The sequence below is a fragment of the Artemia sp. Qi Xiang Cuo genome, chromosome 20 (assembly GCF_049724085.1).
Source record: "Artemia sp. Qi Xiang Cuo chromosome 20, ASM4972408v1, whole genome shotgun sequence".
In the NCBI taxonomy this organism is placed as follows: domain Eukaryota; kingdom Metazoa; phylum Arthropoda; class Branchiopoda; order Anostraca; family Artemiidae; genus Artemia; species Artemia sp. Qi Xiang Cuo.
Window position 1 is genome coordinate 5,907,473 of NC_142813.1, and position 25,686 is coordinate 5,933,158.

General features: G+C 34.0%; 1 protein-coding gene across 1 annotated transcript in view; it reads left to right on the forward strand.

Annotated features, from left to right (window-relative positions):
• Positions 1-25,686, forward strand: part of LOC148939808 (uncharacterized) — a 49,798-nt gene that overhangs the window by 14,297 nt on the left and 9,815 nt on the right. The window contains exons 5-9 of the mRNA XM_089105848.1: positions 2,021-2,155; positions 5,071-5,189; positions 7,346-7,489; positions 10,209-10,335; positions 23,426-23,661. Coding sequence (XP_088961974.1) covers positions 2,021-2,155; positions 5,071-5,189; positions 7,346-7,489; positions 10,209-10,335; positions 23,426-23,661 — 761 coding nt within the window. The remainder of the gene's footprint in view (positions 1-2,020; positions 2,156-5,070; positions 5,190-7,345; positions 7,490-10,208; positions 10,336-23,425; positions 23,662-25,686) is intronic.

The following is a 25,686-nucleotide window of genomic DNA, read 5'->3' on the forward strand; positions in this document are numbered from 1 at the left end:
AGTCGGTTCACTGATGTTTTAAGCATATTGTAAATCGCTGCTTTGTTCTATTTGTTGATATATTTCGGTAGTTTCACTTATGTTTCCCTCGCTATACTCCTCGCTATACTCATATACTCCTCGGCAAGGCCGTATCCAGGGGGGAGGGTCTGAATACCCCCTTCCTGAAATATTTGTCCGACTCGTAAGAACGTAACAAAAATGAATATAAACAAATTTTAATAAGCTTTTTACAAATTCAAAAAAACATTTTACTGCATATTATAAATTAAAAATTTATTGATTTAGTCTTTTTTCAGTTTTTTTTTTTTATTTTCCTATTGCTATACCTGGGATCTTCAAATAACGCGGGGTGGAATTTCAGAAAAGCGACCCTGATATTTGGAGATGACATACAATAAGGAATCCAATGACAGAATTTCATTTGTTTGGCATTTCCTTTCCCAAGTGGCCAAACACTAGATATTTACCGAAGTGACCTTTTCTTTACCAAAGTGGCATTTTCTTTACCGAAGTGGTATTTTCTGTCCAAAGTGGCCAAACACTAAATACTACCATAAAATCATTTCTTTGGTATTTCCATTGGATAAAAAAAAACGGAATTATCCCCCCCTAGATTTTGAAAATGCATTTTTCAATTTCAGTGCAATTAAGTGCAAGCCAATTCAAGCATCTTTGATTCAGTAATCACTGAAGTAATATCACTGAATCAGTGAATCACGGAACTTAATCACTTAATAGAGTAATATCACTGAATCACGGAATCACGGAACTGAATCACGTAATAGAGTAATATCACTGAATCACTGAATCATGGAACTGAATCACGTAATAGAGTAATATCACTGAATCACGGAACATCGTTGAATGCTTGCGGATGCTTGTTCCACCTCTAGGTAGCAATATCTCTACCTCTAGGTAGCAGGCGAAATGTATATTTGGTATTTCTTCTTCTTCATCTTTGTAGCGAGGTATACGGACCACCATGCATGTCCTTTTGCCTCATAGGGGTTGTAAAACAGCCATTATGGCTGGTATGGGAAATCAAGAGACTAAGACCTTGTCTTGACTGAAATCATTCGCTCTTCCAACAGCAGGGCTGGCTTGGAATGAACTGCCAATTATAGCGTTCGAAATCTTCAAAGGCTGTCCAATTATATTGGCTGTCTAATCATTGCCAGCTGTCTATGATAGCAAGCTGCTGGTAGGGTGAACGATGCCAATCAAAACAAGGCTTAACAGATCATCTTCTTCTTTAAGATGTTAACAGTACGTTAACATAAAGAAAAGGCCACTTCGGTAAATATTTAGTGTTTGGCCACTTGGGAAAGGAAATGCCAAACAAATGAAATTCTGTCATTGGATTCCTTATTGTATGTCATCTCCAAATATCAGGGTCGCGTTTCTGAAATTCCACCCCGCTTTATTTGAATATCCCAGGTATAGCAATAGGAATATAAAAAAAAAAAATGAAAAAAAAATAAATCAGTAAAATTCTTAACTTATAACTTATGCAGCTTAACTTATGCAGCAAATTGTTTTTTTTTAATTTGTAAAAAGCTTACTATTCTAATTAAACGGGCCTTGTGTATCGAGAGTCATTCTTATATAATTGGAACAAAAAGTCAAACTTAAGTGTAAATAGCGAGGTATTGCGGAGGGGGCAATCCCCTCATATACGTAATAATTTCTGTTCGTTTTAAGTTTTAATGTTGCCCCTTACTTTCAGTTGAAAAAACCTCTTTTTTTTAATATCGGCTAAGATTAAATCTGTCTTTCTTGGATGTTGAAAGAGTGTTTGAAGTTAGAGGCGTAAAGTTTGGAGGCATAAACTTCAAAAATAGTGACTTTATTCATCGTATTTGTTTTGGCTATAGAATGGGTGTTCACAGTTTGAAAGAGTGTTCGCGATTTAAAAATAGTGGCTAGATTAATCTTGTATTTTATTTTATATTTGTTTATAATGATTTGTTATTTGCATATTTTTATATTTGGTTCTTTTAAGGCTTTTTTTTTTCAGAGTCAACAAGTTCCCTGCCATCACAGACCTTATACAAAAGTGTGTCAGCCGGTTCAGTTCCCAAGCTTTCAATATCTCCTACTCCTATCAGCTTGCCAAAAGCTCCTTTATCAGCTGGTATTCCCAACGCCAAAGGTAAGCATTAAAGACTATATAACCATACAGCAGAATTAAAAAAAAACAAAAAAAAACAGTATTATTTTGCTTTTTCCTTCATAAATACAAAATCACAACTATTAACAACTCACCGCAGTATCAAGCCGCCTGAGTCCACAGATACGCACGCTCCTCCTGCATGCCAATCTATTCAAAGCCTCCCTCTTTACACCCTCCCAGGAAGTTCCATTACCCTTAAATCTCCTTACGACTTTCTCCTACCCTAACTTAGGACGACCTGCTTTTCCGTTTAGACAGTTGGCCGAAAAGGACGATCTTTGGTAAAATGTCATCCTTCATCCGCAGAACGTGCCCTAGCCATCTTAACTTTTCTCTGATTATAGCCCTAAAAAATGGGATTAAAAAAATGGAACCAAACTTTTCGTACAGCCTACTATAACCTATAGCCTACTGTTATAGTCAATCCGTCGGATACCAAAAAGCAATTCGTAAGGAATTTCTCTGGAAAATATCTAGTAAATCTTTCTCCGTTATTCGGAGCGACCATGCTTCGGAACTATGTTCAACCACTGTAGCTTCCAATATTTTAATTTTGTTTCGCGGACTTATCTCTCTATCTTTCCGAACTTTTTTTAACTGTGAAAAAAAAATACCAATAAAAAAATTGAGGGTTTATTATCCCATGTGGAAAAAATTGTAATCACTTCAACGTAAAGAAATAAACTCAAATTAACAAATTTGAAACCTCACACCAAAAACAAAAAAAAAAGTAAAATAATGCATGCATGTAAGCTTAATTTGTCTTTTCATAAAGATGACATAGAATTATATCACTTAATTTTTTTTTGCCTTGGAGATCGCGCGTGTCTCAAGCAGGTCATTCATTCTATACATACTTGTCAATGATGTATTACGAGTATTTAGAGCAAAACCAAGTAAACATTTAAGATATTTTAAAAATACCACTTCAATTTGAGAAAAAAAAGAAGCTGAAACTTGTTAAAATTACTCTTGGAAAGCTAACCAAAGGGAGAACTTACCTGGCCATTTCCCTGGCCTGGTAAGTTCTCTCTTACCGCCATTTTGGACCACTTCTCCTGCTTGCTCACGCGTAGGCTAGTTCTATCAGTTTTGGTACGTGATAGCTGGGCTAACTTGACGTAAACATTAAGCTCTCCGTCCGTCGTTTTTGTGGGTCTGCCTTACGCATGAAGGCCAAGGCCGTACCTAGAGGGGGGGGGGGGGGTTAGGGGGTTTGAAACCCCGTCCCCCCCGAAATGTTTGTCTGACCCGTAAAAGCGTAAAAAAATTGGATGTAAAAAAAATTTGCATGCGTCTTTTTAGGGTTTTTCGTGTACCCCCCGCCCCCCATGAAAATTGTTTTAGAGTAAAACCCCCTCCAAAAAAATCCTGGGTACGACCGTGATGAAGGCCGTGCAGAGATCCTTTTAGTACGATTTTCGGGAAGTGGCTTGACTCCATTCACTTGACGCGGCCGAACTAGCGCATTTACTATTTTAGATTTTACTGAGAATGGCCTCATGGACTGGAGTCTTCGGTGTGCTTCCACTTTTGTGATGCGGTCAGTGTATTTGATTCTAGCGATACGAAGGGGGTATCTCGAAAGCTAGAAATTTCATTTCGTCTTCGGTTTTTAGTATCCATGTTTCACATTCATACATGACTGTGGGAATTTCTAAACGTTGAATAGTCGCATTTTGTGAACTATACATTGAATTGGCTCTAATAGAGAACTATGGACAGTTAAAGTCTAGCTACAGTCAAACAGCCACACATAGTCACGCAGCCACATACAGCCACGCAGATGAATTGGCTCTAAGAGAGAACTATGGACAGTTAAAGTCTAGCTACAGTGACGCAGCCACATACAGCCACGCAGCCATATACAGCCACGCAGATGAATTGGCTCTAAGAGAGAACCATGGACAGTTAAAATCTAGCTACAGTCACGCAGCCACATACAGCCACGCAGATGAATTTCAGAACCAAAAGTCTTTCGGATCTTAGCCGGGTGGCAATAGTTTTTTTTTTATCAGTTTTACAATTTTGCTGGCTGTCAATAGATGACATAGGTTGTCTCTTCGTACTTGCTCATAAATTAAAAATGGTTATTACAGTAATTGCCTTCGCTGAAATCAGTTCTACCAAATTTGGTACAAATCAGTCGTCGTTTATGGAAGGTGTAAGTACAGGGCTAGTGCAGTACGTAAGGAAACATGTTAAGAAAACAATTCTTACTTCATGATATGTAGAATAATCCTAATTAAGATATTTTTTACGGGAGAACCTTTATCTTCACTTCTTTCCTTCTTTTTCAAGTTTCTAAGAAATTCCGAATTTTTCACAATATAATTGTGTTCAATCTTGAAAAATCCGGCTAAATGCCGCGCTATCTTCAAAATTCATTTATGTGCGTCGCTATTGAAGAAACTTCTAAAAAACTTCACATTCAATAACAGACAAAACGTTTATCAAAAGCAAGGTTTTCTTTCAAAAATGATATTGCATTTCAAAGTAGGAAAGGGGAAGGACGAAGATCGAAGTGACAATCTTAGAAGATCGAGTTTTCTATAAACCTTCATGTGAAACGTCAATCAGGCTTTTTTTTTTTTTTTTATTCTTACCCAACCTTTTCCACTATGAAATATATATATTTTGGTTGCGTGTTGTTGATATTAATGTAACAAGTGTATCCCCGTTTTCTTAAGGCAGTCGGTGTTTTCTGGGTTGTATGTTTGTGTTTCATTTTCATATTTTTCATTTTTTTTTCGTTTGTATGTTTTACTTTCATTGTTTATTGTATTTTTGTTTGTAAACGAATCCTTTCAAAGCTAAAAAAAAAATCACTTTAAATAGACGTGAAAAATATATGTTAAATAATATAAAATTCTAACGATGAATTTATCTTTTAGTTCAAGATTTAGATTTGGATAGCTTAATTACTGATAAATCTACAAATCTGCAACACCTAACGACATCTCGTCCGGCTGGACCTAAGCGAAGACCGCCCTCTTCATACATCAAAGACCAGGTCAGTAACCAAAGTTGCAATATATTTATCCTACTCTCCTGAAGAAGATTTGATGGGACTTTGATCAAATGAGGTACTTTCGGGTCCTGTACCCTTTCCCAGTGGTGGTTCTGGCCTCTCTTGCACTGGGGAAAAAATGTTGATTACCCCCCCCCCCCCTTGTCTGCCACATAATTTTCAGGCCAAATTTTGATTTATTAACAAATTTCAGTTTATCAATTAATTAATAATTTAATTTTAATTTATTATTCAGATTATTTAATTATTATTAATTAATTTAATTAATATTTTTTATTAATTGTTATTGTATTTATTATTTTAATTTATTAACTCTACCCTCTACATTATTTTAATAAAAATAAATTCAAAAATTAGGAAATGATTATAGGTGTTAGATAATTTGTTTTAAATTTTGCGCCCCTAAAATTTCTGCTCCCGGGTCAAGTGCCTCCTCTTTCCCTCCCCTAAAACCACCTCTGGCTGTTTCCTGTGATTTTCCTGTTCTTGTTATTTTGAAGTTAGTAAGTACACCAACAATAATAATGTCTACCATATATTTTTGATAGCGTACACTACCGAAATTACTATACATATTATTATTACATTATATTAAGATATCATATATATTATTATTATATTATAACATGAGATTATATTATAAATTTATTATACATATATTATACTCACACACTTTCAAGTCCTCCCTACTTCTCCCATAAATAAGTTATAAATCAGATTTATAAAGTTGCAAAAAAGTTCAAAAAGTCCCTCGCAAAAGTTGTCGCTCTAACTCACTTCATAGAAACGCTCAAAACCCTTCCCTGGGTAAAGGGGAATCCCCTGACGAGAGATTTGGTATATTATACTTGTTATCAATGGCGTTAATCATGGGGGAAGACTTTTGCCCCCTTCTAGATTTTCAGAAATACCCTTTTTTGGTATTTTCATTAAAAATAGCTTTATTCTAGTACTTTTAAGAAGCAAAAAATTGCCCCCCCCCCTTTTTTTTGTCAAATACATTCCTCCGTCCTAATTTACACTAATTGACGGTATTGTTTGTCCAATTCGAGTCTCTCCTGAGAATGGATTAACGATTTATCTAGATGTAGCAAGCTTTTTTCGATCTGGGGATCGCTTTTCAGGGAGTGGGAGATGAGCTGTTCCTTTCTGTATTTCCTTCGATTGCTCCTAATTATGTAGAAGAAATATATATATATATATATATATATATATATATATATATATATATATATATATATATATATATATATATATATATGTATATAATTATATAATTATGTATATATAATTTGCCACGTTCTTACCGGAATAGAAAATTAATTTCTCGGTTTTTTGCTACTGATATTATGTGTACTCTGCGGCATCATCAACAGGAAATTATTTCTGAAGCGTCCATGAAGTTGACCCTTCATCACCGTCTCATCTGGCTGTTCTATGCTGTTTAATATTGGTAAAAAAAAATTTCTTGGAGTGAATTTTCTTTCTTTTCCCTATTTTTCAATAAGGTTCAATATATATATATTGGTTCATAGTGGTCCCCGTATTCGCTATTCGGTACCGAATACCAAATACGGTATTTGGTACATAGTGGTCCTCGCCACAATATATTCTGGCATAAAATGCTTGACGACAGTCGATTTTTTTTAAATAGAATTCGCAAAAGTTCCATGTCTAGTTGAATGTTATATTCTGAAATCTCGAAGTTTTTTCAACTCTCCTATTATTGTCTTCTTATAATTCGCCATTTTTTCTGCTGTAACGAAAAATGCCCTCCCCCCAGAAAAAATGGAGTTCAGCCTACGAATTTTGCGGAGTTCATTCTGTGGGTAAAATGTAAACTGGTTTTAATTCTTTGACAAAAATCTTTCTGCCAATTGTTTACGAGTGTACATAGAATCCATAACGTAAGCGCAGTATCTAGGGGAAGGAGGAGCAGGGTTACTACTTACTGGATTTGCCCTTCCCTCCCCCCAAATTTTGTCCGACGTTTTAGAAATAACAAAAGTACACATAAACAAATTTTTAATACTTTTTGTAAAGTTTTTTTTTCACCCAGCCAATCCACCCCCCCCCCCTCATCCGAAAAAATTGTCACTGAATTAGTGGTATTCAAACTATACGTTCATAATTTTAAGGACGTGACCATAGCGACGGAAACAACGCCACCAAAGGTTAATGGCTACTCAGCAGCAAATGAAGAGACTAATAACAACATAGAAGAAAATGACGGCCTCATTAGGCCTCAAAAAGAGAAAAATGTTACTCCACCTTGGCTAAAGGTATTTCTTTTCTTCTTTTTTTTCACTTTTTAATGAAGGTTAACCGGTTTAATCCGGTTTAATGAAGGTTAACCGGTTTAATGAAGGTTAACCGGTTTAATCCGGTTTAATGAAGGTTAACCGGTTTAATGAAGGTTAACCGGTTTAATGAAGGTTAACCGGTTTAATGAAGGTTAACCGGTTTAATCCGGTTTAATGAAGGTTAACTGGTTTAATGAAGGTTAACCGGTTTAAAGAAGGTCAACCGGTTTAATCCGGTTTAATGAAGGTTAACCGGTTTAATAACTGGTTTAATGAAGGTTAACCGGTTTAATGAAGGTTAACCCGTTTAATGAAGGTTAACCGGTTTAATGAAGGTTAACCGGTTTAATGAAGGTTAACCCGTTTAATGAAGGTTAACCTGTTTAATGAAGGTTAACCTGTTTAATCCGGTTTAATGAAGGTTAACTGGTTTAATGAAGGTTAACCGGTTTAAAGAAGGTCAACCGGTTTAATCCGGTTTAATGAAGGTTAACCGGTTTAATAACTGGTTTAATGAAGGTTAACCGGTTTAATGAAGGTTAACCCGTTTAATGAAGGTTAACCGGTTTAATGACGGTCAACCGGTTTAATGAAGGTTAACCGGTTTAATGAAGGTTAACCTGTTTAATCCGGTTTAATGAAGGTTAACTGGTTTAATGAAGGTTAACCGGTTTAAAGAAGGTCAACCGGTTTAATCAGGTTTAATGAAGGTTAACCGGTTTAATAACTGGTTTAATGAAGGTTAACCCGTTTAATGAAGGTTAACCGGTTTAATGAAGGTTAACCGGTTTAATGAAGGTTAACCCGTTTAATGAAGGTTAACCGGTTTAATGAAGGTTAACCGGTTTAATCCGGTTTAATGAAGGTTAACTGGTTTAATGAAGGTTAACCGGTTTAATGAAGGTCAACCGGTTTAATCCGGTTTTATGAAGGTTAACCGGTTTAATAACTGGTTTAATGAAGGTTAACCGGTTTAATGAAGGTTAACCCGTTTAATGAAGGTTAACCGGTTTAATGAAGGTTAACCGGTTTAATGAAGGTTAACCAGTTTAATGAAGGTTAACCGGTTTAATGAAGGTTAACCGGTTTAATCCGGTTTAATGAAGGTTAACTGGTTTAATGAAGGTTAACCGGTTTAATGAAGGTCAACCGGTTTAATCCGGTTTAATGAAGGTTAACCGGTTTAATAACTGGTTTAATGAAGGTTAACCGGTTTAATAACCGGTTTCATTCTATCCATTACGTGAAGTATCACCAACCTATTATTAAGAGATCGAAAAAGAAAATTAAACGCAGAAAGGAGGACCAAATACCGATGGATAAAAGAAAGAAAAGAAGAAGAATTTAAAAGATGCATTGGATCCTCGATGATGTAGAGAATTTAATTTTTTTATTTATTCTCGTGATAGGAGGGTCGATGTTTCGTGTGGTTGACTCCTTTTGTGGTTGACTCCTTGTCGGTGAGTTGACTCCTTTTCCTTATAGGTTTATAAGTTAGACATTGTTTAGTATTGTTTATGCCAAGTTTTAATATTAGTCATTTATTCTGTGTCGTTTCCCAAATAACGGGCCATAGAGCCCTTTGGGATACTGTTTTTGTTATTGTTATTTATGGAAATAAATGGGACTTGAATTTGAATTAGAAAATGATTTTGTATTTTTTCAATATTATAGTATATTTTTGATAAAAAAAAAAGGATGAAGGTTAAAAACTATTTAACAGCCTTATAGTTTCGGCTAGTAGCCCTATTCAGGGGCCCATTTCCATAAGCTAAAATTGTTTCTGAAACAGCGTTTTTCTTTTTTCCTTTTTTTTTTCATTTTGCGTTAGGATCCCCTTGAGCCAGAATTTTGTCCGTTGTCCGTTGTCAAGCTGTTTGAAAAAAGCTTTATCGCTTGTCGGTTCGTTTGTTGGGCCCTGTTTTCAGAGAAAGCTACACATTTTTTCCCCAGTTGAGCCTTCTCCACTGGGGTCCACTAAATTCAAGGACTTATGGATATAAGTTTTGAGACAATCAGAAACAAACTTCTTGTCCCATATTCTATTGGGGGGAGGGGATAGCATGTCCCTTAACTTTTCTTTTACATTAGATGCCTCTTGGTCCCAGGCCTTACTGCTAACACCCTAACACCCTACCCCCCGTGTCAAAATATGTGGTTGGGTTCAGTAATCAAAATAAATAATAATAAAATATCAAACATAAATAAAATATATCATCAAAATAAAATAAACCAAAGTAAAATAAAAATAAATAATAATTATTAATAAAAATAGTATACCCCTTCCCCCTCCTGTGCACGATCCGGACGAATCAATCACTTTTGGCCATTTAAAAAGAATTATAGATTTTACTTATTTATTTATTTATTAACAACCTGCCTTATAAAAAATACATATAGTCAGTTATCTATTCAAGGCCGTATCCAGGGAGGGGGGCTAGAGGAATTGAATCCCCACCCCAAAATGTTTCTACGACTCGTAAAAACGTAACAAAATGAAAAAAAAAATTGGCATTCTTTTGTGTGTTAAAACCCCCTCGAAAAAATCCTTTTGTACCCCCCCCCCCCCACCCCGGAAAAATTTTGGATATGAGCCTGCGTACAGTGTAAATTGTCCCAATGGTAGCTACACGCAGGAATTCCATAAAATAGAACAAAAACGAAGAAAAATTAAGAAATTTCATCTATTTCTTTTCAGGAGCTTTCTGAAAAGCAAGAAAATAGGATTTCAAAAATGGCAGTAAAAGAAGAGAGTGGCATCGATAATGCAGTTGGAAAGCTGGCTGGAATTACTAAACCAACAGTTCCTGTGCAAAAAGCAGAAGGTATTTTTTTCCTCTTTTTGCGATTACCTTCTTCTTTTTACATTTTCATCTTTTTCAAAATTACCTTACCAGACATTAAACCAACAGTTCCTGTGCAAAAAACAGAAGGTATTTTTTTCTGTTTTTGCGATCACTTTCTCTTTTTCCCTTTTTTTTGTTTTTATAAATTACCTAACCATTTATTATCTTACGATACAATAAACCAACATTTCCTGTGCAAAAATCAGAAGATATTTTTTTTTTTTTTTATGATGATGTTTCTCTTTTTACCTTTTTCCTCTTTTTGCAAATTACCTTACCGTTTAACTTACCACACAACAAACCAACATTTCCTCTGCAAAAACCAGAAGATATTTTTTTTCTGTTTTTATGATCATCTTTCTCTTTTTACCTTTTTCCTCTTTTTGCAAATTACCTTTCCGTTTACCTTACCACACAATAAACCAACATTTCCTCTGCAAAAACCAGAAGATATTTTTTTTTTGTTTTTACGATCACCTTCCTCTTTTTACCTTTTCCTGTTTTTATAAATTACCTAATCATTCACCTAACCAACATTTCCTGTGCAAAAACCAGAAGATATTTTTTTTTATCTGTTTTTACGATCACCTTTCTCATTTTACCTTTTCCTGTTTTTATAAAATACCTTACCATTTATCTTACGATATAATACACCAACACTTCCTGTGCAAAAATCAGAAGGTATTCTTTTCCTCTTTTTGCAATCACCCTCCTTTGTTTGCATTGTCCTCTTTTTAATAATTACCTTACCGTTTACCTTACCACACAATAAACCAACATTTCCTGTGCAAAAACCAGAAGATATTTTTTTTTCTGTTTTTACGATCACCTTCCTCTTTTTACCTTTTCCTGTTTTTATAAATTACCTTATCATTTATCTTACGATACAATAAACCAACATTTCCTGTGCATAAATTAGAAGGTATTTTTTTTCCTGTTTTTATGATCATCTTTTTCTTTTTACCTTTTCCTCTTTTTACAAATTACCTTACCGTTTACTTTACCACACAATAAACCAACATTTCCTGTGCAAAAACGAGAAGGTATTTTTTTTTTCCTGTTTTTATGATCATTTTTCTCTTTTTACTTTTTCCTCTTTTTACAAATTACCTTATCATTTATCTTACGATACAATAAATCAACATTTCCTGTGCAAAACTCAGAAGGTATTCTTTTCCTGTTTTTGCAATCACCTTTTTTTTTACATTTTCCTGTTTTTTCAAAATTACCTTACTATTTACCTTATCATACAGTAAACCAATATTTCCTATGCAAAAACTAGAAGATTTTTTTTTGCGATCATCTTCCTAATGAATATTAGGTTTTATTCAATGATTCTATCATTCTCTTTTTTAAGGTTCTATCATTCTCTTTTTCATTTATTCGTCCATGAAGCTGGTGAATATTTAAAATTAAATGAAAAAAAACGAATTAAACTTTTAAATAAAAATATAAAAAATCGTGAATCTTTGAAAAAATACTTTTTTATGCGAATACCAAAAAATTTCCGAATATTTTGGCTTCATTCCGGAAGCCCTTATCGACAAGAAAAATCAGAAAAGGAAAAAAAAGGTAACAAAAAAAAATGGAAAATTGGAAATAAAAACTAGATGAAACAAATTAAAACACACACAAAATAACATAAAAAAAAGAGAACAACATACAAACGCTTCACAAAGACAAATGAAAAACCAAAGGAATACTCATATAATAAATGAAAATCACACACAGACATCATGCAGGTATACTCTTTTTAATTTACCGTATATAATACTGCAATGACATAATATTATTTGTTATATAGTATTGTTTATAACATTATTAATAATAATTGTTTATAACATTATAATAATAATAATAATGTATTTCTTACCCGTCTACAAAAAGGGGAATGACGGAGTACTATATAAAAAGAAAAAAAGAACATGAGCACTAAAAACTTATTTTCACCATAAACCATAAACCTTTTCTGATTGTCTCACCATAAACCATAAATCAATTTGATATCAGGAAGACTGCTCTTTCAGCAAGGGTAACAACGGATGAGTTGGTGAGTCAGCCAGGAAATTTATTACTTTTATCGAAATATATAGTACAGGTTGCGAAGGTCTGAATGTTTTATTATGTGCACATTTTCCAAAATATCTTTTCAGACAAAACTATTTTATTTTCTCTCCGTGTAGATAACGAATGTGGTAACTAGTGCCTATTGTATTAAGAGCGCGCGACCTGGCTCTTCCTCGACTAAACAATTTAAGATTCTGGATAGTTCCAGTTCTTCAACATTTTGTGACGGATGCCATCTAAGATTTTAAAGTAAACACCATTTGCTGCATGAATGAGGCATATGAGCCCCCTCCCTTCCTATTTTTTTAAAATTTCGAAACTTGGTTTAGTTTTTTACACTTGATGCTATAAGAGGAATGTCTCTTACTTCCACAATTTGCACATTTCATAGGGGCAGAACACGGTTGCTCACGACTGTGCTCACGACTTATGGACCGTGCTCACGACACGGTCCATGATGTTGGCAATTGTAGCAGTGTTTCGGAATAAACAAGAATTTCTCTATCCGAAAGCAATCATATTCGATCCGAATACCGAGTCGGATTGCAGAGGAAAGGGCACTTTCTGTCGGAAAATACATTTTGAAAGTTGACGAGCTTCCGATACGGATAGCTTTTGTGCATTCTGGTGAGGCAGTTTTTAAGTCTTTTTCTGCTATACAACTAGGTATCCCTTTCACAACGCCAATGGAGACGGGCTCGGTCACTTTCGTTGTCACAGTGTCGCTTTTCAGGTTTTTTGCAATGTTTTCAGCTGAAACTCGGTTGGAAACATTGATCAGCCAACGACTTTTTGATGACTTGACACAAACATCAGTATTGCTAATGCACACTTCTCAATCAACTATCTTTTTTCCGCGAGATTCGATACTTCAGGTGGATTAGCCACAACAACGGAGAAAAGTCTTCTCAGAAACGTTCGCTATCTCCTTGTTCGCACATGCACCACCTTTCACGGGTGAGTTCGTTGGTGTTTCGAATTTTATGTTCAGCACTTCTTCCAACTTGCGTTCGATGTTTAGCAGCCGGCGCAACAAATCTGCACGTGCCTTAAAACTGGCTTCGGGGACCACCGAAGGAGCATACATGCAGATCACCGTCTCGTCTCTAATATCCTTTTCTCGAAAAACGACATAGCAGTCGTTTTGTACCGTCCTTATTGGCATTTATCTGACCACCAGCTTTATCTAAACATTTTCTCGAGATCAAAATCGATCCTTTTTTGTAAAAATCGCAAGCCACAACGCACACATTTTTCTTATCAATTTCAATCTCACTGTCAATGCATCGCGAAATATAGTTCAGCAATCCATCCCAGAATACTGGCATGACGCCAGCGCACAACGGAATATAGCGAGATGTTCACTTGTCAACTGTTTATAAATGACTGTTTATGAAACTATGAAACTATATTTTTATTTAAGAGTCTTACGTACAGCCAAGGCTAAATTTATTACAATCAGAACAGATTTAAAATCTTTTAACTATTGTCTGATAAAATTGAATGAATTTTTTTGTTTTGAAAAGAAAAATTTGTAATTGATTAAATTAACTTAATTTTCAATAGTTTTCATAATTTTTCACAGTTTTCATAGTTTTTTAAAATAATTTTCATTAATAATTTGAAAAAAATAATTTTCAAATTAGTTCCTATTTTTGTTTTTACTAGGTTTGGGCTCCCATTTTTTAATGACATTGCCAAATGTCTCAAAAAGTTTTACTAAAAATATCTCGCCGAAGGACCAATAAGGGTTTGAAAGGTGAAGTAATTCATCTCTCCTGATAATTCTATCTCATTGTCTGTCTAATCTTTCGCCTAACTATATATACCCGAAGCTTCTTTTTTTTTTGTCATTTTTTCGGGAAAATCGTAAAATATCTTGAAATTTACTTCAAGCATTTAGTAATGCCATTGCTAAATGTCTCAATAATTTTTTACTAAAACTTTGTGGCTTTAAAGGAGGAGTAACTTATCTCTCCAGAAATTGTATCTCCTTTTCTATCTAATTTATCTCTTAGCTATATATAACTCGAAGCATTTTCTTACTATTTTTTGGAAAAATCTTGAAATATCATGAAATTTTCTTTTAGCATTTGGTAATAACATTGCCAAATATCACAAAAAAAAATTAACCTTAAACAATCTCGCCAAAGGTGAAATAATATATCTCTTCAGAAATTGAAAACATTGAAATATCGAGAAAATTTTCTTCGAGCATTTGGTAATGACATTGCCAAATGTCACAAACATTTTACTTAGAAAAAATCGCGCCAAAGGACCCATCAGATTTTAAAAGGTGGAGTAATTTATCTCTCCAGAAATTCTATCTCCTTGTCTGTCTAATTTGTCACCTAGCTATATATCCCCGAAGTATTTTTTTTTGTAATTTTTTTCGGGAAAATCGTAAAATATCTTGAAATGTTCTTCAAGCATTTGATAATGGAATTGCCGAATGTCAAAACTAAATTTACTAAAATAAATCTCGCCAAAGGACAAATCAGCTTTTAAAAGGTGGAGTAATTTATCTCTCCAGAAATTCTATCTCTATGTATGTCTAATTTGTCGCTTAGCTATATATAAGTCGAAGCAATTTTTAGCATTTTTGTGGGAAAGGCTTGAAATATCACGAAATTTTCTTTAAGCATTTGGTGATGACATTGCCAAATGTCGCAAAAAATTTTACTGAAAAAATCTCGCCAAAGCACCAATCAGGTTTTAAAAGGTGGAGTAATTTATCTCCTCAGAAATTCTATCTCCTTTTCTGTCTAACTTTTCACCCAGCTATATATATATCCCGAAGCAATTTTTTACCATTTCCCAAAAAAATTTGGAATATCTTGAAATTTTCTTCAAGCATTGGGTAATAAAATTGCCAAATGTCAAAAAATGTTATTGCTAAAAAAATGTCACCAAAGAAACAACCAGGTTTTAAAAAGAACAGAGTAATTTATTGCTCCAGGAATTTTATCTCTTTGTCTGTCTAATTTGTTGCTCAGCACTGTTTAACCCGAAGGAATAGTTAGCCCTTATTAAAAGCTATTATAGTCACAAGCCTATCTTTTTAAAGACTATTTTAGTCACAAGAAACAAGGAGCGATGTGAAAGGCTTGTTTAAAAACCTTACAAAAATAAACCAATGGAATTAATGCATACTTTTTAACCCGGAAGTATAGTTTCGTAAACTCTCTTTTTCTCTTTAGTAGAATGGTGGAAACAAAGCTTTCAAATCTACTGAACGTTTGCTTTGTTGAATTCTATAATCAATATTGTGGGAAATTCTGCTTATTTAAGATTTCCACAACAACTAAGTATCCTGTAAACCCCATCGTATTTATCAAGGGAGATTTTCCTTTGTTCCAGGTTCATTATGAGAAATTATCGTTGAAAATAGAACCTAGATTATGTTTCTCTAACTATCTATTCAATTTCTGGGTTGAATGTAAATTGGGAAAAAAAGTGGAAGGAACATCAAAGAGTGTTTCTTTCCATTGTTTTGATGATTTGTATTTTCTTTTTACAATTTTATTTTATTTTTCAATGATAAGTATCTGGAAAGAACGATTGAAACAAAAAAAAAATGAAAAGTGAATTAAACCAAGTTGTAAAGGAAAATGTAATTGATTTACATTAAGAAAAGAAGAATGATTTTATTTTTGTCGTATTTTTTCCGAATTTGAGCGAGGAATTGCATAGAGTCAAAGGAACTTCTTTTCATGGCGTATCCATAAGAGTTTAAAACATGGACGTTATTTATCAACGGAGATATCAAAGATTTTTTTTTGCAATTTTCCATATCTTTATTTACTTTGCATTTAAGTTTTTATTATCTTTTTTCTATTAAAAATGCAATCTTATAGTTTCTATTGAAATACAATATTGCTTTATTTTAACAATAAGGGGACAAAACCCAAATTTTACAAAAGACCAAAACTCTGTTTTGGTCGGGGCTGTAATATTTTCTCGGGGTTGTAATATTCCGGGGTTGGGTATAAATTCTCGGGGTTGTAATAAGATCTAAATAGTGTAAATGCTCATTCTCTCAAGGTCATATAGGTAATTGTCAAATGGACCTGAAACCCGGAGGAAAAGAACCTTGTGTCAGAATATAGTAAATAGAGTGGGTTTCCAGCATGACACGTGAATTCGCACTTTTTCCGGCATGATCAATTCTATGAAACGATAATATTAAATTCCTTGTAAGTGAAATAAGGCGAATTTGTACTTTTATCGAAATGATCAATTCTATAAAACAGTAATATTGCTTTGTCAGTGCGGTAACAGGATAAGTAGCAAAAATTCAGGTTTTGCAAGAGAGCAAAAAAAATCCGTTTCTGTTCATGGGGTTGTTTCTTGGGGTTGGGGTTTGACCTCAGAATGGGGTCAAAATAGTCTTGCTATTCTTTTTATCAAGGTCGTAGAATATAGATAAAACATTTTGGAAAACATGCCGGAAAAGAACATAAGTGTCAAAATACACATAGCTAATTTCATAGGCTACCGTGACTTTTTGTCGAAAATAAAATTTAAAGCCAAAATATAAAATAAAAGTCGAAATTATAAAAAATAAAGTCGAAATATAAAAATTTAGAAAAACGGGTATAATTTTTCAATATTACAATGAGAAAGTAACCAGAATATTTTTTCACTAATAATAATAAAAGTCTGAATATTTCTGCCTCGCATCGGGGGGCTAAATGTAGAAAACAGCAAAAACTATCCTAAAATTCACAAAGTGTATAAAGAAACGTGAAAAAACCCACTAATGCAGTAGAAATAAAAGAAGAAACATTGCAGTGACATCACTTTTCATTTTTTTTTTGTTTTGTTTTTGTGTTCATTGTGTTTTGTGTTGTTTTATGCTTTGTTCATTTTAGGCTAGTCTGTTTTTTTTTTTTTTTTTTTTTGCCGTTTTTTCCCGTTCTCCCTGGGTTTTTTTTTTTCCGGACATGAAGCTGAAATATTCTTACTTACTTTACTTGTGTTATATTTTCTTATAATATATTTTATATATTTTCTTATATTTTCTTACTTTACTTTATATGTGTTATCTTTTCTTACTTGTGTTATATTTAACTTTATTTTGCGTTGGTTTGTTTGTTTGTACTTTGGTAATATCGGTGAAAATAGGTTTTCTGTTGTTGTTGCTTTTCCGTTGTTTTATTAAAAAGTTATGCCCATTTTTATATATTAATTAAAAAAATCTTTCCGCAAAAGAAGTTTTTCAAAGAAAAGTAAAGGCCATTTTAAACTTAAGCTCAGCAGACACAAATACCTTTTAAAATTCAAGCTCAAAACGACCAGAAATTAATATTAAAGAATAAATGAAACCCAAAATGAACAGAAATTAAATAAACAATCATAGCAAAGAACATACAACACGTAATAATATAAATGAATAAATATATCTTAAAGCGAGTAATGCTTAAATTGAATACGTAAATCAAGCTTAAAACGAAAAAAAAAATTTTCTATTGAAGTATAAATAACTTAAAACGAACAGAAATTAAATAAAGAATCAATGCAAACAAACATACAATAGATATTAATGAAAATTAATAAATAAATCATAAAACGAGTGAAACTTAAATTGAATATGCAAATCAAGCTTGAAACAAACAGAAATCACTACAAAGAAGAGTTTGGGTATCGCCTCCTTCTCTCACTGTAAAAGTCTAAAACCTACTTGCGTCATTGGAGTTGTACTGAAAACCAATTTTATTACAATATTTTCTTTTGTACTTAATATTGAAAATAAACATTAAAATTATAGTGAAATTATAAACTGTTGGGCTTTCAGCAATTCATATCATTATACATCAAACATTCAATTTATTTTATTAGCTCTTTCTAAAACTGTTCAAGACGAAAATCGTTTCACCCCAAACAAGAGTTTGGATACTGCCCCCTTTCTTAACTGTAACTAAAAACCAAAAACCTATTGCGTCCTAGGCGCTTAACTGAAAACGAATTATATTACAAATATTTTTTTTCCAGTTCTTACAGCAATGAAAATACAAATACAATTACAGTGAAATAAAGTCTTGAACTGATGGATCTTTCAATAATTATTATCATTATAGATCAAATATTCAATTTGATGTTGTTTATACTTTCCAAGACTGTTCAAGACGCACATATTTTTCAGTAAAGCTCCAATGACGCAGTAGGTTTTAGACTTTTACAGTGAGAGAAGGAGGCGATGCCCAAACTCTTGTTTGTATTGATTTGTGTTCGTTTCAAGCTTGATTTGCATATTCAGTTTAAGTTTCACTCGTTTTAAGATTTATTTATTCATTCACTTTATCATCATTTATTTTATCATCATTAATATCTATTGTATGTTTGTTTGCATTGATTGTTTATTTAATTTCTGTTCGTTTTAAGTTTTATTTATACTTCAATAGCAAAATATTTGTTTTCGTTTTAAGCTTGATTTTCGTATTCAATTTAAGTATTACTCGCTTTAAGATCTATTTATTCATTTTATATTATTACTTGTTGCATGTTTTTTTGCTATGATTATTTATTTAATTTCTGTTCGTTTTGGGTTTCATTTAATCTTTAATATTAATATCTGGTCCTTTTGAGTTTGAATTTTAATGGGTATTTGTATCTGCTGAGCCTAAGTTTAAAATGGCCTTTACTCTTCTTTTTTAAAACTTCTTTTACGAAAAGTTTTTTTAATTAGTTTTTGTTCGTTTTTGATTGCAAAAAGTTTTAAGTTTTTAATATAACATTATTTCAAAATCAAACTTTTTTTTCAACATCAAATGTTCATCAAATTATCAAAACTAGTATCAAAGTAACAATACCAAGTAAAAAAATAACAAAGTAAAGAAAGCATCAAAGTAAACAAAGTATCAAAGTTATAATAAGCAACTTGCATAACTTACAGCCCTTGCACCGTAAATCGAAGTTGCCACATAAATCACTAAATCCAAGTATTGAAGTAAATAAAGTGTCAAAGTAACAATAAGCAAGTTCCGTAACTCAGAGTAATTCCCAGGGGTTAAGGGTGGGGGCTTCAATCCCGGAAGCATAGTTGTTTGGTCTTTGAACTTTTTTGAACGAAATGGCAATCTCAAAATTTTGACGAGATGCTCTTGGATACAGTGGGGTATGGGCTAGTTGCCTATTGATCACTTTTGACTCTTAAAAAAAACTAGAAGTATCAGTTTTCGATAACCTGCGCACCTTCCAGACTTAGTGTAACCTCCCCTTCCACAAAAAACTTATTTTCTACTAATAGGAAACTAACATGGATTCTTCTCCTTGCCCGGAGGCTATGGAGGATATGTGAACCCCAATGTTCTGACAGCGTGAATTTTGTACTATTTTGAACAAAATGGCTATTTCAAAATTTTGATAAGATGCATTTGGGGGGGGGGGAAAGACGAAAGAGGGGGGGGCGTGTGCATCTTTGATTACGGTCGAGTCCGAAAAGGGGCATAATAAAGGTTATTTTCTTGTTGAATAAACTTCCACCAGAGTTTATACGACCACGCGTTGCATAGTAGCGTTAGGTGTTAAAGACTAATAGCTCGCATAATTTACAACCTTGTTATCTAGAGCTGGGGGGTATTCAAACCCGGAACTGTTTTGTACATAACCTTTAATTTTCAATCAAATGAGCTCTCTATGAAGTTTATACTAGCATCCCTTCTATAACAACCATATACCCCAGGGCATAACTTACCACGCCTACATCCGGGTCCTGGGGGGATGTGTTGACACCGGAGTTTTTGATATCTGAACTTTGAACTATTTTTAACAAAATATCTATCTCAAAATTTTTATCGCATGCATTTCGGGCGTGGAGGGGGGGGGGCTAGTTGCCCTCCGGTCTCTTTTGACTCTTAAATAGTGAACGAGAACTTTCAATTTCCAATCAAATGAACCCTCTCCGAAGTTAATACGAGCATCCCTTCTATAAAAACCATATATGCCCACAGAGCATTACTTACAACGCCTGCCTTCGGGCCTTGGTTGGGTTGCGTCGACAGAAGAATTTTTATTATCTGACCTTTGAGCTATGAGCTATGATATATATGAGCTATGAGCTATGAGCTTTGAGCTATTTTTAATGGAATGGCTATTTTAAAGATTTTATCGGATAGGCTTTGGGAAAAAAGGGTGTGTGGGCGGGATAGTTGCCCTCGGATATGTTTTGACTCTTAAAAAGTGAATGAAAAGTTTCAATTTCTAATCAAATGAGCCGTCTATAAAGTTTATACGAGCATCCCTTTCATAAAAACCATATACACCCCCAGGACAACACTTACAACGCCTACCCCCTGGGCCCTGTGGGTTTTTGTCGACACCGGAGTTATTGTTGTCTAATTTTTAAACAATTTAAAAAAAAAACTGGCTATCTCAAAATTTGTAGTAGATGGGTTTGGGGAAAAAGAGCGTGGGGGGATGGCTAGTTGCCCTTAAATCTCTTGACTCTTCAAAAGCGAACTAGAACTTTAAATTTCTGATCAAATGAGCCCTGTATGAAGTTTATACAAGCATCCCTTTTATAAGAACCATACATGCCTTAAGGGCATAACTTAGAACGCCTTCCCCCGGGCCCTGGGGGGTTGTATTGACACCGGAGTATTTCTTATCTGACCTTTGAACTATTTTTTTTAATAAAATCTCGATCTCAAAATTTTCATCAGATGGGTTTGGAAAAAGAAGACGTGGGGGGGGGCTAGTTCCCTTGGATCTTTTTTTACTATTAAAAAGTGAACTCGAACTTCCAATTCCCAATCAAATGAGCCCTCTCTGAAGTTTATATGAGCATCCCTTTCATAAGAACCATATACGCCCCCAGAACAACACTTACAACGCTTACCCTCCGGGCCCTGGGGGGTTGTGTTGACACCGGAGTTTTTGTTATCTAATTTTTGAACAAATTTAAAAAAAACTGGCTATCAAAAAATTTGTACCGGATGGGTTTGGGGAAAAAAGGGCGTGGGAGTGGCTAGTTGCCTTTAAATCTCTTGACTCTTAAAAAGTGAACTAGAACTTTCAATTTCCAATCAAACGAGTCCTCTATTAGGTATATACGAGTATCCCTGCCGAATCAACCATAATAGCACCTAGGGTATACTTTATACACCCGATTCCCAGGCCCTGTCGGGTTATCTTGGCACCACAATTTTTTTTACCCGACCTTCTAACTATTTTTTTTGAGAAGATTACTGCCTAAAAATCGTCGTCAGATGGGTTTAGAAATAGAAGGCGTTGGGGGGGGGGGGGGTAGTTGCCCTCGGTTCTCTTTTGAATATTAAAAAGTGAACTGGAACTTTTAATTTCCAATCAAATGAGCCCTCTCTGAAGTTTATACGAGCATCCCTTTCATAAGAACCATATATGCCCCAGCGCATAACTTACAACGCTATAGCCTGGCTTCTAATTTCTATTTGGTTTTAGTTTCCAAAATATACTAAATGAAACTGAAGATATACCCGCAAGGCCATATCCAGTATTTTGTTTGGGAGGGGAGGGGCAAAAATAACTTTATAAAAAACGCATTAAACTTTTTTTGTTTTTTGTTACATATTGATGAGTCGGACAAAAAATTCGGGATGGGGGAGGTCAAACCCCCTATTCTTGATTTGAAGATCGATTAACATGGAAATCCAGCCCAAAAATTGTACAAAGGTCGAGTTACCATTTTTGGCTATTTGTAAATAGTGACGAAGACCACACTGCCTTTCCATAACAAACAAACGCAACTTTGAAACAAAAGGGAAATTTTTCTCAAGATAGTGGAATTCAATTCAGCAAATATTTTGGCCCTTTGTCCAAGAGCCGTCTTCAGCACAACACCAAATATATATATATATATATATATATATATATATATATATATATATATATATATATATATATATATATATATATATATATATATATATATATATATATATATATAATGATTCGAGATGACAAATTCATTCAAACGAAATAAAATAAAATAATTAAATACAAGCTTTCAAAGCTAATCTTGCTTTTTTGGCAGCTAGCCTCAAAGGTCTTTTTTGTAACGGGTTCAATACTATTGTCAATTGGTTGAATAAAAAATTTTTGATTTCCTGGGGTTCAAACGTTCTAGAAGAGAGGTTAACAATAGCGGGTCCAGGTGTGAATCTTGGAGAATAAATATGATTTCTCATTGAAGATGCATCTCTCAAGGTTTCCAGTTTTTTTATGGAGACGTTCCTTTGACAAGCGAAAATTATGGCTAAACAAATTCCTTTCTAATCTAACAACTTGAGAAAAATGGACAGTGGACAGGTTTTCAAACAAAAAATTTTCAAAAGATTTTCTTTCTGAAGAAATAATATGGAAGAAATAATAATAATTTCTTATAATATTTTTTTCTGAAGCAATAATAATAAATTTATTATTATTATGACCCGTCTATTAGTTGGCATTTTAATGTAAGTTTTCCTGTAGAGAAGAATTTCCCTATTGTTTCTAAGTTGTGTTTGTTTGGTAATTTATCATTTATCGCACTGATCAGGTCGTATATAAAACTGAAAACGGCAATTTTTCAGTTTTATAACTGAAATAACTGAACTGTTCATTCTTTGAACTCTTTAAATGTTAAGTCAATTAATTCTGTTTGTTTTATTTATAAAACATTAACTCTGTTCGATTAACTCTGTTTGTTGTAATTCGACTGCAAAATCAATTAGTTGAAGTGCCTTCAACTAACTCGGCTGAACTGTTGTGGACTAGAACAACTGAACTGTTCATTCTCTGGAATGTTCAGAAGTTTAATAGATCAACTCTGTTTTATTTTTTCGTATAATTTGACTGTAAAAGCTATTAGTTGAAGTGCTTTGAACTAACTCGGCTGAATTGTTTGGCAATTGAAACGGCAATTTTTCAGTTAAAAAAGGTCGTATATAAAACTGAAAACGAATTTATTGTGTTGATTGAGAAGTAAATACTTATTTATAGGCTTGTACTTAGCAATGTTTATAATGATTTGCCATTCTTACAGATAAACCGTATATACCCATAAAACCATCGTCAGTTTCTACTAATAAGGTTACACATCCAAGCCCACCTGTTTCAAAACCTCAAAAATCAGTGGGTGGGAAACTTCCATCCGCACCAATGATCGGTGGACCTCTGGTGGCAGCAGCTAGTCAAAATGTGGCTCTATCATCGAATCCTGATGAGTTACAAAAGGAGGTTCTATCACTTAGAGGGGAAGTGGAGACCCTGAAGAGTGAGGTAAGTTGTATTTAAATGGCGACAGTTTGTCGCCACCCAAATAAGGACCAATTAGCCTTTAGATGGGTATGGAAGGATAATTTGCGGGAAACGTCCAAATTGAGGGTTATGCAGGTAAAAAAATAAAGCAAAATTTCTGATATCTCCATGTTATGATTAACATTGTATGAATAGTAGTATTAACCCGGAAGGGTATAATTCATCTGAATCATGAATCATATTGGCCTTTCCAATCAGGAACAAGATCGCTTAACCCCTTGGCATATAATATAATGAAAAAGGGAAAGTTATAAATGGTAAGCTCGTTGTTGTAAAACATTAGGAGTATGCCGAAAGTTAACCTCCATCGTGGAGAACATTTTTAGATACGATTATGGTTTCTGAAAAAAAAAACAACGTCAAAGGCTGAAAAATTAAAATGACAAGATGCCAAATAAGCAAGATATTGGTTATAAGCCCTTTAGACAACCTGGATGAAAGTACTGTCTTTAGATTTAGTTTTATATCCACCATGTCTAGAAAGTTTCAGCCTAATACCCTCAGATCTTCCTGAGATATTGCAGGTGCGCCCTTTTGACAATCTGGATGCACATAGTGTCTTTTGGTTACTTCAAAATTCCCTTCAACATGCCTGGAAAGTTTCAACTTGATACCCTCCACTGTTCCTGATATTGCAGATACGTCCATCTGACAACCTGCATGCGCATAGTGTCTTTGGATTTAATTCAACGCCCCTCTAAGTATTCTATGAAATTTTCGCCACAATACCCTTAGTCTTATTGAGACCCAGGATAAAATATATACCTTTTCCAGTAATAAAACATGAAACAATAAGCAACTTGTATAATTTACAGCCCTTCTCCCAGGGGCTATAGGGGGTCAGGTCATCTCAATAAATGTGCCCATTTGTTAATATTTAATTCCTTGTGTATTTTAGAGACCTTACACGAAATGAGCTTATTCTTCATTTAAGCGTTAATTTCTCAATATTTTGAAAGCAAAAACTTGTTTCTACCTAGTCTCATTTTTCGATAAGTGGTCGTTCATGGCTTTCTTTTCCGTTCTTATCAATTAGATAAGCTTTGCTAATCGAAAGCACTTTTTCTATTAGTTCCCAGTTTTATGAGCCATTCTTTCTAAGGTAATTGCTGCCAATGTGCGAAAATTTTTAAAGATTCTTGGTTATACAGATCTGGATTTGTTTATGAAAAGAACTCAAGTCGACTTAAAAAGTTTATACTCAAGTCGACTTAAGTCATTGTTGCTATGAAACGAAGTGGGACAAATTTAGAGCACTTCTTATTGTAAAGGGCTTTCACTTATGGCTTTCACTTCTGTTCTTATCAATTAGGAAAGCTTTTTTATGAAAGCAATTCTTTGTTTGTTCTGCTTTTATTGTGTTACCAAATGCAACACTTTAGTCCTTTTGTCCTTTTTCCCCCTAGTCCGTAAGCATCTAACCTCTGTGAAAAGTGTAAACCTCGGGCTGGATTGATGAATATGGTAATAATTTGGAGAGATGCTTATAAAGAGAAGCTCTAAAAAGTGGGCCTTTGGTTCTTCTAACAACAACAACAATAATCCCCCTCTCAATGTCAACTTTTATCTGAGCGGTAGGTATGCTTCTTTGTTTCATCGGGATTCATGCAAGTATTTCCAGTCTGTATTATTGGAGAAACATACTCAGTCTGTCGCCCCTCTTTCTGCCAAATTTTTAATAGAAGGGTTGGAATGTTGCACATTGTTTAAAAAAAGGCAGGTAATAATTTTCAATCTATTCAGGCGTAGAATGGTTCCTTGGCCCTCAAGTTGCCTTCGTTTTTCGCAAACGTTTTGGCAAAAATTCAGGGATTTTGCACCTCGTTTCAAATGGAAAAATACTATCATTGTCAGTCTTTAACAAGTTGACCCGTTGCCCTGCAACAACACCACTACCCTACCATTTTCCAACAAATTTTCAGCAGCAAAATAAGCAATTTTTTTTCTTATCCACTTGAAGTTAACGGATCAAGTATCTTGGGCCGA